At 32.7% G+C, this 17,341-nt stretch overlaps 5 protein-coding genes across 7 annotated transcripts; 2 read left to right on the top strand and 3 right to left on the bottom strand.

Moving 5' to 3' along the window:
* Positions 1-206: 206 nt before the first annotated feature.
* Positions 207-2,701, bottom strand: LOC136782247 (uncharacterized). Its single transcript, XM_066741548.1, has 5 exons — positions 2,565-2,701; positions 2,288-2,499; positions 2,072-2,221; positions 990-1,154; positions 207-911 (listed from the first exon to the last, which is right to left on the bottom strand). Exons 2-5 carry the CDS (start codon positions 2,420-2,422, stop codon positions 207-209), a joined length of 1,155 nt encoding a protein of 384 aa, XP_066597645.1. The 5' UTR covers positions 2,423-2,499; positions 2,565-2,701.
* Positions 2,549-4,723, top strand: Pef (Peflin). Of its 2 annotated transcripts, none has more exons than XM_066741557.1 (6): positions 2,549-2,671; positions 3,064-3,235; positions 3,298-3,576; positions 3,645-4,281; positions 4,357-4,479; positions 4,577-4,723. In XM_066741557.1, the coding sequence occupies exons 2-4, from the start codon at positions 3,070-3,072 to the stop codon at positions 3,734-3,736; spliced, it is 537 nt and encodes a 178-aa protein (XP_066597654.1). In that variant the 5' UTR covers positions 2,549-2,671; positions 3,064-3,069; the 3' UTR covers positions 3,737-4,281; positions 4,357-4,479; positions 4,577-4,723. The 2 variants fall into 2 exon arrangements, with proteins under 2 accessions (XP_066597654.1, XP_066597653.1); XM_066741556.1 differs by lacking the exon at positions 2,549-2,671 and adding an exon at positions 2,797-2,935 and having other exon boundaries at positions 4,577-4,722.
* Positions 4,724-4,926: 203 nt separating this feature from the next.
* LOC136782249 (tripartite motif-containing protein 42-like) lies at positions 4,927-6,854 on the bottom strand. Its single transcript, XM_066741549.1, has 5 exons — positions 6,556-6,854; positions 6,324-6,497; positions 5,616-6,060; positions 5,374-5,556; positions 4,927-5,313 (listed from the first exon to the last, which is right to left on the bottom strand). Exons 2-5 carry the CDS (start codon positions 6,494-6,496, stop codon positions 5,050-5,052), a joined length of 1,065 nt encoding a protein of 354 aa, XP_066597646.1. The 5' UTR covers position 6,497; positions 6,556-6,854; the 3' UTR covers positions 4,927-5,049.
* A 52-nt stretch (positions 6,855-6,906) lies between these two features.
* Positions 6,907-12,416, bottom strand: LOC136782246 (dyslexia-associated protein KIAA0319-like protein). Of its 2 annotated transcripts, none has more exons than XM_066741546.1 (15): positions 12,024-12,414; positions 11,386-11,815; positions 11,146-11,312; positions 10,680-11,069; positions 10,366-10,591; positions 9,924-10,297; positions 9,723-9,834; positions 9,516-9,664; positions 9,238-9,428; positions 9,070-9,169; positions 8,677-8,997; positions 8,508-8,609; positions 8,231-8,416; positions 8,004-8,153; positions 6,907-7,390 (listed from the first exon to the last, which is right to left on the bottom strand). In XM_066741546.1, exons 2-14 carry the CDS (start codon positions 11,808-11,810, stop codon positions 8,005-8,007), a joined length of 2,892 nt encoding a protein of 963 aa, XP_066597643.1. In that variant the 5' UTR covers positions 11,811-11,815; positions 12,024-12,414; the 3' UTR covers positions 6,907-7,390; position 8,004. The 2 variants fall into 2 exon arrangements, with proteins under 2 accessions (XP_066597643.1, XP_066597644.1); XM_066741547.1 differs by lacking the exon at positions 6,907-7,390 and adding an exon at positions 7,425-7,925 and having other exon boundaries at positions 12,024-12,416.
* A 421-nt stretch (positions 12,417-12,837) lies between these two features.
* smo (smoothened) lies at positions 12,838-17,285 on the top strand. Its single transcript, XM_066741545.1, has 7 exons — positions 12,838-13,533; positions 13,679-13,993; positions 14,289-14,729; positions 14,801-14,970; positions 15,033-15,373; positions 15,553-15,754; positions 15,847-17,285. Exons 1-7 carry the CDS (start codon positions 13,474-13,476, stop codon positions 17,270-17,272), a joined length of 2,955 nt encoding a protein of 984 aa, XP_066597642.1. The 5' UTR covers positions 12,838-13,473; the 3' UTR covers positions 17,273-17,285.
* The last annotated feature ends 56 nt before the right edge of the window (positions 17,286-17,341 follow it).

Below are 17,341 nucleotides of genomic sequence, written 5' to 3'. Positions count from 1 at the left end.
AATAAATTTGTATATGAATCGTATTTTTAAAAACATTCAATGTATATGAATTTATCATTTTGGCAGGAGCTAACCCAGTCACACCTTATATATTAATTACATTTATTCTAATCGTCAAATTTTTTTACAGCTTTCATATTTGTAATGTTATACATATATAGTTTATTGTTTTTATAAAATATGATTATTTTTCATGTAAAATTAAACTAATCGTCGTAAAGCAAGCTGTGTAATAATTCTGGCATTTCCGGCTGTTTCATACACAATAAGACTTTATCCTGTGAATTCATAGGAAATTTATCTTGTTCTAATTCGCTAAGGTCATGATCCAACATAGTTTCAATCTCATCGTCGATGTAAAGGGGCTTCTCATACATCTTATTCACATATGGATTGCTTGGTCCACTTGAATTTATCGTTTCATCTATAGTTTTCTGAATTTCACTTTCGGAAATATACACAGGATCGAAAGTATTTAAAGGCGTAATCACGTCGTGCCCTATCGCTGAATTATTATGGTTTTGCGTGTTAATTTCTGTTAAACTAGGCATTTGATGGCACTTAGCTTGATGAACTTTTAAATTTCCTGTTTGCGAAAAAGATTTTGAACAAAATTCGCAATGATAAGGTCTCTCTCCTGTATGGCATCTTGAATGACGCTGCAATTTGTATTTAGTTACAAACTGTTTTCCACACTCTGTGCACATAAAATTATTATTTTCTGAGGACACTATTTGATTGTTCATGCTGCTCTGATCCGTATCCATATGGAAGTTAGCCATGTGAGACTTTAGGGAAATTTTATAGCGAAAAGACTGATGGCATTCTGCACACTGGAATGGTTTTTTTCCCTCGTGACTTTCCACATGTTTCATTAATATCTCTTGTTGGTTAAAAGACATTCTACAAATCTGTAATCATATTGTATTTGAATATAACTCTCAACAGTTAGTTTCTTCTTTCTTTCAATTTAACAATAATGAACTTACATTGCAAACGAAAGGGCGTTGCCCTGTGTGGATACGTTTGTGCCTGTCAAGATGAGCTTGGCATCTGAATGTCTTAGCACATATTGGACACATACATTTTCTTTGAGTTTTGAAAGGCAGAGTCCTACTCATCAAATCATTTTCTTTCAAATGACAAAGCATGTCCTACACAAAAATTAAGTGAAATAATTCTGTGTATACAGGTGAGTCATTTAACACGCCTCAAGACTTAGAGGCATATCAGTAAAAAAATGTTACCTATTTATACACAAGGTGTTACATTTGAATTTACTCTTTCAAGTTTCTTGAAGATTAATTAATATATAACAAAATATTTCAAATAAAAGTAGTTCCCCTTTGAGAGGGATATAAGATGGTATAATTGATTTGATCTTGAGAGACATAACAGAAGGAAACACGAAAGTCACCTTGCATTTTTTTAAATTGCACCTCCATTTTTATTGCATATTTTTAACGCTGAACTTATGAACTTTCCAAAATCCTCTTTTCAATTTTTCATTTATTCTAGTGTTTTTGAGATAATTCGATTTGAAAGAGTATGTACATAAGCAACTATTTGTAATGTACAAGTAGTGATCGTAAGCACTGAATGAACTACATCGACTCCTTATAAATTTACAAAACGAAATATAGCGTAAAAAACTAGATGAAATAAAAAAATGAAAAGAGGGTCTTAAGAAACTTGAGATTAGTCAGAAAGTAATAAAAAGTGGGGGTGCAATTTAAAAAATTCAAAGTAACCGTCACGTTTCTTCCAGCACGCCTTCAAACGTCAAATTAATGATATCATATTATTTCCAACTCAAAATATAAAAACTTAAAATTTTATTTAAAGAATTTTTAATTCTTCACATACTGTACAACAAAAATTAAATGAGACAATCTGTTATAAAAGATATCTTTTTTGTATCGGACCTTTTTGAAACTTCTTTTTACTTTCATTTAGAGGGGTCTTACATAAAAAGTTATAATTTTCTAGAGTTACTCAGGTAAATGAATTATTACACCTAGCTTAAGAGCATCATAAATGCCTCACTTGAGTATATATAGCAAATAGATACCTCTGCAAAGTCAATTTCAAGAGAAGGTGCTGTCAGCTGTTTTTGCACATTTGCTACCATTAGACAAAATTCATCAAAGATGCAAATTCTTTGTTCGCAATCAATACAGACATATTTTGAAAATACATCTGAATTTGATATGTTAATAACCTGCAGAAAATTTGAATATAAGTACAACTTATATATTGCTCAATAAAAAAGCGCGTATTTTCTTACCTCTTTAGGAAAATATTTATTAATAATTGAAATTAAAACAGCACCCTTCACTTTATCCTTAAAGACATCTGTCCCTTGCTGTTTTTCCTTTCCACATAAACGACAAACTTTTGAGTTTATCTTATGAAGCATCATTTTATTAGCTATTTTTTTATCTTCTCACAATTTACAGTTATTGGACATTACACTGATTGGTGCATTGTTTGACATACCTGTCAAAATAATAAATAAGTCGGGTTAAGTTAGGTTAGAAGCAATATAAAAAAATTGTAGATACCTCGATTGGCTCGATTTAAAAATAGGTGGTCCAACTATACGTTTCACGATCGCAACGCTTGGTAATTGGTATTGAAAAGTATCGTAGGATTGAAATTAGATTTACAGGTAATATACGTGCCTTATTGATTTTCTTGTAAATTAACTACAAACAGAATAGATAATAAAAATTATTTCAATTTGCGTGAACGCGCAAGATGTCAAGATAAGTAAGACTGCGTTTGCGCACTAGTCTTTTTTTACATTTGACACAAAAAAATGTAAGATAACCTAATTTCTGTCAGAATCTCATGTCAGTAACGAGTTATAGTGATTTACAGTAAAAATACATTTTAATTTAGTAATTGAGGGAATAATACAATGGCATATCCGGTAAAATAGTTAAAAAAAAATATTACTATATAGATTAATAAATATACATGAATCTCTACCTATGAACAAATGAAATATTTCTTACGTAATTACATCATATATTACCGTAATATTTTCCTTCTACCTAGGGAACTATGTTTGGAGCATCTACAAATAATCAAATAAGTCCAGAAGTTCAACAATGGTTCTCAGTAGTAGACAAAGATCGGAGTGGAAAAATTACTGCAGCGGAATTAAAAGTAGCATTAGCTAATGGTCAAGGTGGCACTTTCTCAGATACAGCTTGTAACTTAATGATTGGTAAGAATCATGAGAAACTTCACACAAGCAAAAGAAATAATTCTTTTATTCTGATAATTCAGGCATGTTTGATAAAGAAAAGAATGGTACTATAAATTTAGAAGAATTCCAAGCACTCTTCAATTACATCAATGCATGGCTTGGTGTATTTAGAGGATATGATCATGATAACTCTGGTACTATACAGGAAAGTGAACTTAATGCAGCATTGATGCAAATGGGCTTTAGACTAAGTCCTGAGTTTATTAAATTTTTAATAAAAAAAAGTGATCTGCAAGGACATCAATCAATTACTATAGATCAGTTCATTGTTCTATGTGTACAGATACAAAGGTTTACAGGTAAGTTAAAAATTGTAATTTCTTTTATGTAAAAACATTTTTCTATTATTCCTTATTTTTCATTACAGAGGCATTCCGTGACAAGGACACAAGCAGAACAGGAACCATTACTATTTGTTTCGAAGATTTTCTAACTGTAGCTCTTAATTGCAGTGTTTAGCTTAATTTCAATGAGTTATTTTTATATATTGAACGAATGATAATATTTAAAGAAATATATTTTTGCATGTTTTTTATATAATAATTATGGCACAAAGTATTATAGATATAGTCATTGTTAACAAGTGACATTAATTATGCTACTGCTTTGCGAACACTTAAAAAATTACCTCAAATGAAAAGCATAATTTTTAAGATAAAGTGGAAATATTTTTTTAAATCACATGACAACTTACAAATAAACTCTATATGTTCATCTTTTATTTTTGATAGCACAATATTTTGTTTTTATTATTCATAGCCATTTGGGAGATGATTTAGGTAACTCTGATATTCTGGATTATGTAGCAATTTTATTTCACACACAGCAAGCTAAAGAAAGGATACAAGAGTTCTTTAGATTACGAAGGGCAAGATATCTGTTAGATGCTATAATTTTTGGTAATGAATTACTTGCTGAAGGCTCAGAAACAGAAATTTTAAGTTTAGCAAAAATTTTATTAGAAAGAATAAGAACTTTGCAAGTACCAGTGGCTGGAAAAATTGGTAAGAATCAGTATAATAAATTATATTGGCTAAATGTTATACAATACAACAAATAGTCTATAATAAATATTTTAGATTATGATGAGTTAAAATTATCAAGAACGAAGCTATTGCATACTGGTATTTACCATTGTTGCTCCTTTTGCTCTAGTGGTGGGAAAAAAGATGTAACATGTGGCTGTGAAGGGAAAATGCCTGGTGAGCTTTTGTAAAAACTAAAATACTATAAGTTATTATATAAAAACTATATAATTAAAGTATTGTAATATTAATTAAATTCATTACATGATGAAAGGGGGATATCAAGGCTGTGGTCATGGTCACCATGGTCACCCAGGTACTTATCATTGGTCTTGCTGTGGGTCTGTAAGATTTTATGACCGTTGTAAAGAATCAAAGAAACGCAGTATTCGCGTCCAACTTTAGCAAACAAGTACTCTACCGATAATTTAATCTGTACACAAGCTTTCATTCCTCTAAAATAAATTATATTCATGAAGCTTAACATTTCCTCTTTACTTTAAACAATAACTAAAGAATAATAAATCTTAATATTCTCACTTACCTTTTAGTATTCATGCTTTGATCTATACATATTTAAACTATTATTTTTTAAAATGATTTATTTTATACATACACGTTTAATCTTACAAAAATTATATATAATTCTAAACGATATAAAACAATGCAATTGACATTTTGTACCTCAAATGAAAAGAGACTTGCAACTTTTAAATTGCAATAAGCATATATTGGAATGATTTTCAATCACATGACAACTTTTTGTTTTTTAAAAATATGTAATAAGTAAAAGAAATACCGAAATGCCATAGAATTTAATCCACTTCTAAGGCTTCCAGGTGTTTCATCAAATACTTCACGGTCGTATTGTATTAACAGAGAGTTTAAAATTTCTTTTGCTCTTTGTAGCATTGTCTTCAAATACAGAGACACTCGTTTACTTACGCTGGTCGCGCTTTCGGTTGCATGTCCCCGGTGCTTTAAACTCCATATGCATTCTTTGCAGGTAATCTAAAAAATAAATATGTTTCACTATATAACTAATTGAAGCATGACAGAAAAATATCAAACCTGTTGGCAGGCAATGCAATAAAATCTTAAAACATGATTGTGTAAAGGGCATAGCACAGTTCTACGAATTCTAGTGGCTTTCCAGAGTGGTTTCACAATATGTTTTGAAAAACTCAAATCCTGATGTTTCATACCACAATCTTGACAAAAGTTCTTTAAACAAACTGAACACTGTACAGAAGCCTGAAATTAATACAATCTTTCAACTCATCTGTTAAAAAGGATAAAAGTAAAGATCTTACCAATACTTCAGCATAGCAAGTATCACATAGAATTTGTCGCACCAGCCTGCATTTTAATGCATTCATCACTAATTTATGCTGAAGTGGATAGTGTGGTGGTAAACCATCTAATTTCTCTTTGGGCAGAGGAAAATCGCATAAAGGACAGCGTTCCTTTAGAGCTTGCCCTGCTTCTGTCTGATGAGTCAATTCGTGTATGCAGGAGGAGCAAATTGGATGCAGACAAGGTAAAAGTTTTGGTTCGTGCATCCTTCTGCCACATCTAGGGCACCTAAATTCATCTTTTGCGTGTTTTATATAAATTTGCGATGGTTCAGCCTCTTCTTGTACATAATCGTCGACTTGTTCATACTTTGAATATGTGATATCAGCAGCTAGTGTTCGTTTCTTACAATCCCTCCTTATCAAGTTTAATGGATTAAGGATTTTTGTGGAATTTTCATCTCTGAAATAAAATTTGAAAGTTATGTTTAAATTTATAAATCGATAAACTGCACAAATTATTATGACATCTCTCTCTCTCATAGATCTTTTGAGTACTGTACTATTATTATCTGGCCCAGTTTCTAAGTATTCAGGATCCAAAGATCTATGTAGATCATTTCTGTTTTTATCCAAGCATAACACATATTTCCAATGCTGCTCTATTTTCATTCTATCTTGGTACACTAGTATATATTAAAAAGGAAAAATTAAAAAAATTATTACCGTACGTTATCGATGATCTTTGACGTTCTAGCCGAAAAATTTGGTTGTTCGTTAACTTGCCAGCCATCGAAATAAAAACTTTCGTTATTCTTTGAAGTTTCACTCGTAATAGTCTCCCTGCTACAGCATTTTCCATGGCACTTCGAGTGTTTTAAAATATCAATCAACTCCATTCTAAAATATAATATGTTTGATTAATAAAACTAAATGAATGGCAGCTGCTTTTACTCACCGATTCGCGTCGGCTGTCGTTCGATAAATGCAGAAAGTCCGAGCCTGATTGCAAAAATACCTGGTTCGTTTACAGTTTGCCAGAGTAAGTTAAAAATAACGCTGAAGAGAATTACATTGGAGAATCAGAATTCCATCGTCTACATTTGATTTGTGATACAAATAAATCATAAAAATTATCCTCTCTAAAGCAGAAAAATTAAAGAGAATTCAAGACATCATTTCAAGTCTATATTAGTCAATTACAATATAAATACTGTGTATACTAATTTTTAAGTTAGATTATTTATTTACAAGAAGAGGAGCAAATTTGGCTTTTATGTAAATAGAAAATTTAGAATTAGATTAAACTTTTATTGATAACGATTTTATTTAGCATACAGTGTAAAAATAAGATTGTACATATTATCATTAAAATTATAATCCTTAAAAATCATTTGTAAGTCTTTAAAAAGAACAGTTCTGATTTTCTTTCAGTTTCACTTGCTGAATAAAATCAAATATTATCCATCAATCTTAAAATCATTTAAAATTTGTGTAAATTTTTAGAGATGCGCATCATAGATTGTAGAATGAAACATCATCAAATTTGCTGCTTACATTAATTATATTATACAATTAATAAATAATTAAATATGTAATGGAATAGAACTGTAGGATAATATGATAAAATCCCGTCATATTTTACTCCGTCAATACTTTTTTACAAATATTATTTAAGAATCCACTCGTTTTTTCATAAAAGATTACAATTACAGCCAAGTGAGTGACTAGTATTTTATCTTCAGCCAAAGATCCGAGTGTGTGTAACGTGCTCCGGAGCTTTCTGTATTCATCTATAGTTTAGAAAATTTAGAATTAAATTAGAAAATTACACAAGGTATATATATGTATATAGGGTAGAAAGCTGAAAACGTAGTGTCCACTTTATCAAGAATTAGTAAAATCATACAACATAATACTTCATTCAAGTCTAATGTTTATACATGAAGGTAACTTTAATTCGTATTAATGTCACCTTGTATTTATTTTTTATTAAATATTTTTGTAGTTATTTTTTAGATATTTTTAAAACAATATATTAATCTTAATATTTAACATCAAACATTTTCAAGATTAAATGATTTAAAAATTGTACATGTGTGCATTTCTGAAGTAGTGAGCGATATTTCTACACATACCCGTACGTATTTGTTCATGTGTATATTATTTAAAATTAAAATATTTTGTAAATACTTTGGTCAAATTATATAATATATTTTTATTTAATATTTTAGGAAACTTAAAATAAATTATAGCTGTGCAAAAACTAAATACTTTTTTGTCAAATCACTGTTAAAGGCTGAGCTAATGGAATCATCTTATGTGCTCCTGTAAGACATAAAACCTTTATCTGAACTATTTTGTTGTATGACCTTGAAGTAAATGGCTTATATGTATTTCGATTACCTTATGTTTTTATTCTTGAGCCACTCTTTATAAATCCATTTCTGGATTTCCCATTTCTCTCATAGCAATTTTTTCCTTTTTTATGTTCAAATAAAACATCGTCAGAATCCGTGTCTGAATCTGATAAAACCATTTTGTGTTGGGTTGAAACTAAAAGAAAATCATTGAATTATTATATGCACTAAAAATTACATCATTCCGAAAATAATATGAAAACTAAGACCTACATGCACTGCTATCGTCTTCAGCGTCAGGCTGTAAGAGGGAATAACGCGCTGGTTTTTTTTTGTTTCGAAGGGATCTCCTTTTTCCTGCGCATATCCTATGGCACACACAAAAAAGGCCCCACACAAAACCAACCCAGCATACGATCAATGATAATAATGCTATTATCACGTATAAAATGCTCCAATCTAAATAAATTTGTTAGTAATAACTCTCCATATTTTTTATCAGATTACCATAATAGAGTTACTTTAGAATGTTTATTATCTAGAAACGTACCACAATTTGAGTCTCCATTACCAAAATATTTTTGTATTAAATTCTGCATCCAGAATGCTTCACATAAACATAATCTTGTTTCTTGATCACAAACACCGTGTCCTAAATAAAAAATAATTCTTAATCATTGCGATCTAACAAAAATATAGCAAATAATGAATTAAATTACCCGAGCAATCATTTTGACAAACCACTGTGTCAACATTAACCACTGATAATTGTAAGAGGCCAGAATCTTGACGAAATTTTTCCCTGAGCTTCTTCACTACTTCCGATCCAGGTATTGTTGTTTTAGCCCCCTTCTTCTCTACATAAAAAACAATTATAACTCTTCCGGTATGCGGCTCGGACTTTACGTCTCGAATAACAATTTCGGCTTCGTCTCTAAGTAACATTTGTAATTTAATAGCCAAGGAATTTTTCTGCGACTCCGTCAATACATTGGCTCCGATATTCAAAGTCAATTCTACTAAGTGCAATAATTGGGGATCTATAATATTAAAAAGTTTAGCATTTATAATCAGGATTTAATTTGTCATCAATTCATTATTAACTTTTTTACCTTGTTTAACAATGACTGACACGGTATCTTCACTACTGAGGCCTTGATCGTCTATAACTTTTAAAGTAAAAACGTATCTACCTTGTGCGATGTCGGTTAGCTAGAATTATAAGTTAATGGTAGAAAAAGTACACATCAAATAATAATTATTTTATATGTTTATTTTACCATAAGTATTGATGATTTATCCGAATCTTTAATTATGTTACCAATTGCTAAGCTGGTAGGATCCCGTGTCCAGAGCCACTGTTTTATTCCTAAGTCATCAGTTGACTGGGAGCCGTTAATAACTAAAACGCTTACAGGAGCAACAATAACCTGATCTCCACCAGCGTTTGCTTTTGGTGGTGCATTTTTATCTGCAATTATCGAATATTAAGTTAAACTTCTTTCATTTAAGGCACATAGTATTTCTTTTTTCGAATGAACAATTATGCAAAACTCACTTTGTGTAACTTTCACCTTAACAGTGTCTGCATCCTTATTACCGTTATCATCAATTACAGATAACTTAAATACATAGTCACCTTTTGTTAATTTGGTAATATTAGTAACCGATTCATTGGCAGCAGAAAATATCACATTATTAGGCCCGCTAAAATCAAATAATTGAATGAAAATTCCATGAAGTATAAAGACATAATTTAATTTACCTAACTTGTTCCCAATGATAGGAAACGATTTTTACATCATCTTTGCTCTTTCTGCCATCTAATACTGTTCTTGTTTCGGGCAATGCTATACTAATATCATCACCAGCATCAGCTAAAAACCAATATTATTTAAGCAATTACAACTACAAATACTATGTTTATTTTAACACATAGAAATTAATTCTTGATAGTTAGAATTACCCTTGGGAGGTTTATTCGTAGGGGGCTTAACGAATACATGCACTTCGGAAGTAGATGTTTGCTCGGAGTCATCGGTAACTTTAAGTACAAACGTGTACATTCCTTCTTCCAAATTGGACAGCTGTAAATACGGTGTTCTCGTGTACTGCATATCAACTGCCTTATTTTGATCTGATGGGCTCTTAGTCCACTCCCAAGTTGCGATTCCTCGATCGTCCGTGCTTAGATTTCCATTCAAAGTTAAAGTATTTTGTGGCAGATACACAATGATATCTTGTCCTGCATTTGCGCTCGGCGGATAATCCGTAATTTTTAGCACTGTTATATTAGCGCTCGTAGAGTTTGTTTTATGGTACGAATCTTCCACTGTTAATCTAAAAACAGAAAAAAACAAAATATTGTTTATATCTTTAATTATTATAATAGAAAAGTTTACAATTACTTGAATGTATAATTTCCAGGAATCAAATTATCTAGCTGAAGGGTCGGAGTATCTACGAGATTAGGCTGATATCCGATTGGCCCTTGCTGCAGTTCCCAATGATAAGAGATCACTTTATCATCATCTTTGCTGGCAGAACCATCCAATACAGCTCCTGTATTTGGTAGTTTTACAACTTGTGAAACTGGTGAAATAACTGCTATTGGTGCCTGATTTATTCGCTTAGCTGGAGAACAATAATTTTAATCAAATAAATCACTAGTTTCTTATTTTTAACATTACTAAATAACAACTATTATAAGGATATAACTTACGCGGTAATACACTGACGTTTGCATAGGCTTCTCCATAAGCTGTAGGGCTGCTGACTGTTACTTTAAAAGTATATAAACCTTCTGATAAATTGCTTAATTTCATTGTCATTCGATTTTGATCGATCATGGTACCAGTGTGGCCTTCTGGCTCACTTAGTAGGCTCCATGCATAATTATAATGCTCGTTTTCTTGCTCAGCAGGTACAGGATAGGCAGATAGAGTTGCTTCATTTTCAGGTAATCTCACTTCCTTCGATAGTGCAGAGACTGTCAATTGCTTCAACGTAGGTTTGCTAGATGTAGTAGTATCTTTAAAACCTTGCTCCTTTAAACGTGGTGTTACATTGTGCTCTACGTGGTCTATTGTATCATCAACAGGGAAACATGTGCCTATAAAGATTCAAGTGTTTAGAAATGATCAAATTAAGGTAGAATATTATAAAAGATCTTAAGTCAAATTTTATACCAGTTGCTGTCATTTCATATCCATCAAAACATTTGCAATAGCCTACATCACTGGATTTTTCATTTTTTACACATATTGCATTCACAGCACAATCTGTTATCCACGTACAACTTATAGTATTTATTCCTAACAATGTTGATTGTTCTGGGCCATCTCCTAATAGATTTCTGAAATTGTAAAGTTTTTATTAGATATTTGCATTTAAATTTATATATCAGACATTTGACTTAAGATACTCACCCACTGTCATTATTTACTTGATTTAATAATTCCTTCCATGTTTCATCCTCTTCAACAGGTTTTATAAGTACCATACTAGGTGGATTTAAATTGACTAAATCAGGTCTGTATAAGGGCATACAGATTTTGGAGCTGGTACATTGAACATGATAACAAGAAGCATTGTACATTAAAGCTATGTTACATTCAGGGTGACTACAGCAGGCAGCTACACAATGCTTTATGGTCGTAATTTCTGGTTGTCTTGTAATAAGTCCCATGGATAAATTACCAAGTGGAGTATAGCTTATAAATACATGTGGATGTAGATATGGACAAAGTATTTGCCAATCAGAGTCCGATTTTGTGTCCCATTTTGATTCAAGATAATCGCACATACAAGTTCCAATGAAGAATACACAAAAAAAGTAATACAGTCCAAACATTGTAACTAAAACAAAAATAAAATGTTAGATAAGACCGATAGTCCAAAGAATTCTCATTGCTATCGTGAATTATTTGTACTAATTCTTGATAACATTATTAAAATAACAGCAATAATTGTGCTATTTAGCATGTTTGTAATGGTTTGCAATTAAAGTTTCAGAGTTTACGTAAAGTCTATGAAGTAACAAAATTGAGTTGAGTATTAAGCTTACCTTGTTTGTTTATCAAAATGGAAAAATCCAAGATGTAAAAGAGGAAAAGATTAGGTTATCTGGTGACACATGTATAACTGCTTATACTCGTGGATTGCGACAAAGTGTCGAACTGTCGACAATAGAATTTACTAATAGCTCTTTAGAATAGTCTACAGGCACAGAATTATCATATATTAGCGACATGTTATTATCAGAGCAGCAGTTAATCAACCATAGGGGCAATTATCATATGTATTTCCTGCTATAGTGACAAGAGGCCCTGTATAACTGATAAGCTGTTTCACACTCGCCAATACATCTTCAGGTAGTTGTGGATATTTTAAGAATTTTTTTAATCGAAATGAAATGCGAAGTAAATGTTTCTGTGTTCTTCCTGTTGCCAAAAACCTTTCTTATCTTGTGACGTAAAACAGGAAAAGTGACAGGAAACGTCAAAATGCCGATAACGTTTTGCAGATGTCGTTGTAAAAACGAGAAGTGGAAAATGAAAGTAAAAAAGAACGATAGAAAATCCGCGTTTTTTTTATTTAAAATTCAATTTTAAGAAGAAGAGTTTGTATTACGGTTGCAATCGCCCTTTTTATTCTTTTAACCAAGTATTAATATGTATAGCATACGATTCCTATTGATTATGCTAATAGTAAGTTTTTACCGAGAAGTACGGTGAATTTTAATTGCTTCATTAAGCTAAAAGTCTGTTTCTTGGCCACTATAAGCACACTCAAGCCATGTGTTTTATTTTTATCAATACTTTATAAGTAGAAATTTTAATTGTAAGCACTAAAATAAGGTAATAAATTCTGCTCCAAACCTTGGTTTTCTATTTATTAAAAAATCATGGTGGTATATCTAATTTGCTAGATTGATTTGATAAAAGAGGAACAAAGATAACACGATAAATAAGCTTGACGTGTCGTTAAAATTTAGTATCAGAGTATTTGGATTTTTATTGAAATTGATTGTTTAGATTTGAATTTGGCGGGTGAAAAAATGGTGAAATGTTTTCCTGTACGGTGGCGGTACCTGTGGAGAATGTAGGAAGTTTTAGATATATATTTACAATATACATTTTAAATTTTAATGGTGGTTCGTTTCATTCAATTCAAACGGCGTTCGCCCGCCACGCTGCGCCACGCCGTGAGGGGTAGTGAGGGACAGAAGGAGGGTGCTGGACTGCCTGATCTGTCTGTGAACGAAGAGAAGAAAGAGATGAAGAGAAGAAAAGGGAGTGTAGGGCTAGAAGCGACAGTGAAGAGACAGAGAGAAGGAGAACAAAGTGAAATGGACGGAGTTGGAGTATAGCTCTGACCGCTCCGACGTTGTGGGTGGTCTTCGGGGTGTATTTCGTGTGTGGTCCGTCTCGACCAGTCCCGTCGTTCGTTTCCTGCCTGCGTGAAGCTATCGTAATTGTAGAAGATGCAGGACGCCTTGTCCAAGCGAAACGGAGATGTTTCTCCAACAATATTTCATTGTCAGACTCTTTTTATCAAGTTATAAACTTCTCAAGGTATGCAATATTAATTTCTACTAATAACTCTCTTCATTAATTCACATTAGAAACAAAAAAAATAATACAGATTTAAAAAATGAGTACCAAGTTGGCCTTACTTGAGTGGAATGAGTTTGTTTGAATATAACAAGTGTTTTTGCAGATGTTCCTTGCAGTATTTTGCTTCCTTTTACTTAGCGAGGTAAGAGCAGAGCTAGAGCATGGATTTTCAGCAAATGCCAATGTTGAAAATACAACTTGGAAAGATATTGACTTGTCTCCGCGGCACAGTATCAAAGACTCCAGTTACCTGCTGGACAGGTATCCTGTGGGAGAATTACCAACGGATTCTGTGAATTGCAGGAGACCAGCCAGATGCATTCAGATGCAGAAAAATACATGCATGGGTACCAAATTACCTTATTCTACTACTACTTTAGATCTTATTCCTGAATATACTACACAGGAAAGTGTGGAGGTAACTGAATTATATTTTCTAAACAATATAATATTAAAAATTAAGAAGCTAACTTGGAAGAAGAGCCTGAGCTTAAAACATGTTATTTAAAAAGATCCTTTATACCTGCAGCAGGTATACAGGGTTTTATTATTCAACACAGGTACTTTTCCAGTGAAAGTTGATTCTAAGAACTTGCAACATCCTGATCAGAAAAAAAAATTCAATACTAATTAAATTTCAGTTCTAATTTATCAGCTTTTATTTGTTGAATTTTATTGCTTCTAATTAAAATAAACTATGTTGTTATTTTTAGGAAAAATTGTATTTATTGCAAGGGCTAAGGCATATACCAAAGTGTTGGACAGTGGTTCAGCCATTTTTGTGTTCCCTATTTATGCCAAAATGTATAAACAATACAGTATATTTACCATCCGAAGAAATATGTAAGCTGGTCTCTGGGCCCTGCAGAATATTATTTAATCACACCATTTGGCCAAGTTTTATAAAGTGTGATAATACAGAATTATTTCCAAGATTATGCAAGAATGACATTAGAGAGCTGAAATTTAATACAGCAGGAAAGTGCCTGAAGCCTTTAGTGCCTACGGACAATGCTCTTTCGATATTTGAAGGAGTGGAAGGCTGTGGTACTCAATGTGAAGATCCATTGTTTACCCCTGATGAACACAAGCAGATTCACTCATTCATTGCATGGGCAGCAGGAATTTGTTGTTTATTTAACTTCTTCACTGTGGTAAATTTTAATAGTTCATTCTAATTATCAAATTAAAATTTAAACTTGTTAATACCTTTATTGATTGACAGGTCACTTTTTTAATTGACTGGAGAAGTGCCAACAAATATCCAGCATTAGTTATATTTTATATAAATTGTTGTTTTATGGTATCATGTATTGGATGGCTTGTACAATTTATTGGAAATAGGGAGGTGATAGTTTGTCGTAAAGATGGTACACGTAGACTTAGTGAACCAAGGTGTGTTAATTATAAAGGTTTAAATTAATTTTATTTAATCTAATTTTTTATATTTTTTTTAGTGGAGAAAATTTATCCTGTGTAGTGGTATTTGTTCTTGTATATTACTCTCTAATGGCAGCTATGGTTTGGTTTGTGATATTGACTTATGCTTGGCACATGAGTTTTCAAGCACTTGGGAAAATCCAGGATAGAATTGACAAGAAAGGTGCCTACTTTCATCTCATAGCCTGGTGTTTTCCACTGGTTCTGACAGTGACTATAATGGCCCTTGGAGAAATAGATGGGAATAGTGTCACTGGAATTTGTTTTGTTGGCTATGCCAATCATATAGTAAGAACTTCATTTTTACTTGGTCCTGTTCTAGTTGTATTGCTGGTCGGAGGATATTTTTTATCAAGAGGTAAGACAATTGTAAAAAATTTACTTAAAATGTTTTCCTTTTTGACATTGCTCACAAAAAATAAAGCTATTTAAATATTATGTTAATGCTTCCAAATTAAGTGAGTATATTGTAAAATAAGGATTAACATAATAAATAGTATATATGAGTAGGTATAAAAATTATTATATTCACAATAGGCCTCATCACGCTGATTCGATTGAAAATTACTAGTCAAGAGATTATTTCTGAAAGAGCAAGCTCTAAAATACGTGAGACTATTGTGAGAATGGGACTTTTTTCTATTTTTACGTTTGCTGCGGTAGTGGTCACGTTCTATTGCCATATTTATGAATTTCAACATTCTTGGGAATGGAAGCAGAGTTTTCGAGATTACATGATGTAAGGAGAAAATCAATGTAAAATATTAATGAATATATTAAACCAATATTCGTATTTTTTGTTAACTAATATATATGTTTAACCATTTAAAGATGTGCAATAACAACGAAATACTCGGACTCCTCAGAATGTAAAATGGAGGCAAGACCAAGTGCAGCGAAATTACAGCTGCATTTATTGTCTCCATTCTTCGCAGGGATTTTGATGTCATCATGGGTCTGGACAGGATCTACGATAGACACGTGGGTCAGATTTTTCAAACGAACTTTGAATCGAGATTCCGAGGAGCCTATCAGATTAAAAAAGCACAAGGTGATCGCTCAAGCGTTTGCAAAGCGCAAAACCTTTAATAACGCAGGTCGTTTATCGATAAGCTTTCACAATACCCATGAGGACCCGGTTGGTTTGAACTTCGACTTGAACTCTGTAGCTTCTCAGGATTTCAGTTCCACCTGGGCAGCTGCTCTACCAAAACTGGTAACCCGTCGAGGTGCCCTAGTTGGCACGACAGGTTCCGTTTCTAGCAATCGACGAAATTCCGTGGATTCTGAGATCAGTTTCAGCGTTCGCAGAGTATCTGTGGAATCCCGCAGAAATTCTTTGGACTCGCAGATTTCCGTACAGATCGCGGAGCTGAAAACCACAAGAAAAGTCGCTTCGTCTACCATGCCTGGCTCAAGGGCAAGACGAGCGAAAAGAAGGAGGGACTTTGGAAAGTCAAGGTCTGGTAAAGTTGGACCACTCTTTAGAAGAGGAAGCACGACTTCCCAGGAAAGTCAATTAGGGGCACAAATTTTATCCGCATTAACGATTGGGGGTCCTAAAGCACCGCCAATTCAAGTTCCAAATATGAAGCGAAGGTCGGCAAGTGCAGGACTGGACGAGAGGACATTAAATTTGAAGAATTTCGACAGGAATACTGGGATGATGTTACCTTTTTTGTTTCCTGGTCAAAGCGTAAGTGATGAAAATCTGACGAGTGAGGAAAAAAGACAGGAGATCGATAATAACGTCGACGTTGAGGCTGGAAATGTTGATAAGGATGACGACAGATTGAGCGATAGTGATGACAGCCAACCTGACGAAGAAACTAAGATGTTGGAACCGGAAGAGCCTGTTGAAAGAAGCAAAAGCAAATCTAGTAATAAGAGCTACAATCATGATGGGAGTAGGAAAAGCAAATATTTGCTACAGGATGAAACAATTCTAAAACATCTATTACAAGAATCGAGCGATATTAAATTAAAGAACGAAGGATTGGAGTCAAAGGATTACAGGAAGGTTGCTGTTGGGGATTTAGCTGAAAGTTTAACTTCCTGTTGTCCCGAACTCACAAGGTTGATGCAGTCAGATTGCCAGAGCAATGCAAGAGAAATGGCCACGCAAACTTCCCTACCACTTGATATTTTGGAAATGGAAGAGCTCAAGCAGAGCATTGATGAGATTATTAACAGTAGACATTGTAGTTCCAAGGGGACACAGATTTCTCCTCAGTTAAAAAGCAAAAATATTATTTGATAAAACGAATGTGTGATTCATGTACCAGATTTGAGGTTAATTTGTACCTACATATATGTCGCAGATAGG

The sequence above is a fragment of the Prorops nasuta genome, unplaced genomic scaffold, assembly GCF_024137725.1.
Source record: "Prorops nasuta isolate Cenicafe-Biocafe unplaced genomic scaffold, Cenicafe_Pnas_1.2 PNAS00025, whole genome shotgun sequence".
Taxonomy (NCBI): domain Eukaryota; kingdom Metazoa; phylum Arthropoda; class Insecta; order Hymenoptera; family Bethylidae; genus Prorops; species Prorops nasuta.
Note: the sequence above shows the minus strand (reverse complement) of the source record. Positions and strands in the feature narration are given on the sequence as shown.

Bases quoted from the DNA above. Each gene is read 5' to 3' on its own strand.
- LOC136782246 (XM_066741547.1), bottom strand. From the start codon at position 11,810: ATGTTTGGACTGTATTACTTTTTTTGTGTATTCTTCATTGGAACTTGT. The intron at 11,070-11,145 runs GTATAAAATTTG...GAATCTTTATAG, and splicing joins ATATGAAATGACAGCAACTG to GCACATGTTTCCCTGTTGAT. The intron at 8,154-8,230 runs GTAGGTCTTAGT...ATTTTCTTTTAG, and splicing joins TGAAGACGATAGCAGTGCAT to TTTCAACCCAACACAAAATG.
- LOC136782249 (XM_066741549.1), bottom strand. From the start codon at position 6,496: ATGGAGTTGATTGATATTTTAAAACACTCGAAGTGCCATGGAAAATGC. The intron at 6,061-6,323 runs GTAATAATTTTT...ATTTTATTTCAG, and splicing joins AAGATCATCGATAACGTACG to AGATGAAAATTCCACAAAAA. The intron at 5,557-5,615 runs GTAAGATCTTTA...TATTAATTTCAG, and splicing joins CTTGCTATGCTGAAGTATTG to GCTTCTGTACAGTGTTCAGT.
- Pef (XM_066741556.1), top strand. The intron at 3,236-3,297 runs GTAAGAATCATG...CTGATAATTCAG, and splicing joins AGCTTGTAACTTAATGATTG to GCATGTTTGATAAAGAAAAG. The intron at 3,577-3,644 runs GTAAGTTAAAAA...TTTTCATTACAG, and splicing joins ACAGATACAAAGGTTTACAG to AGGCATTCCGTGACAAGGAC.
- LOC136782247 (XM_066741548.1), bottom strand. From the start codon at position 2,422: ATGATGCTTCATAAGATAAACTCAAAAGTTTGTCGTTTATGTGGAAAG. The intron at 2,222-2,287 runs GTAAGAAAATAC...AATTTTCTGCAG, and splicing joins ATAAATATTTTCCTAAAGAG to GTTATTAACATATCAAATTC. The intron at 912-989 runs GTAAGTTCATTA...ATATGATTACAG, and splicing joins AACGCCCTTTCGTTTGCAAT to ATTTGTAGAATGTCTTTTAA.
- smo (XM_066741545.1), top strand. From the start codon at position 13,474: ATGTTTCTCCAACAATATTTCATTGTCAGACTCTTTTTATCAAGTTAT. The intron at 13,534-13,678 runs GTATGCAATATT...GTGTTTTTGCAG, and splicing joins CAAGTTATAAACTTCTCAAG to ATGTTCCTTGCAGTATTTTG. The intron at 15,755-15,846 runs GTAAGGAGAAAA...AACCATTTAAAG, and splicing joins AGTTTTCGAGATTACATGAT to ATGTGCAATAACAACGAAAT.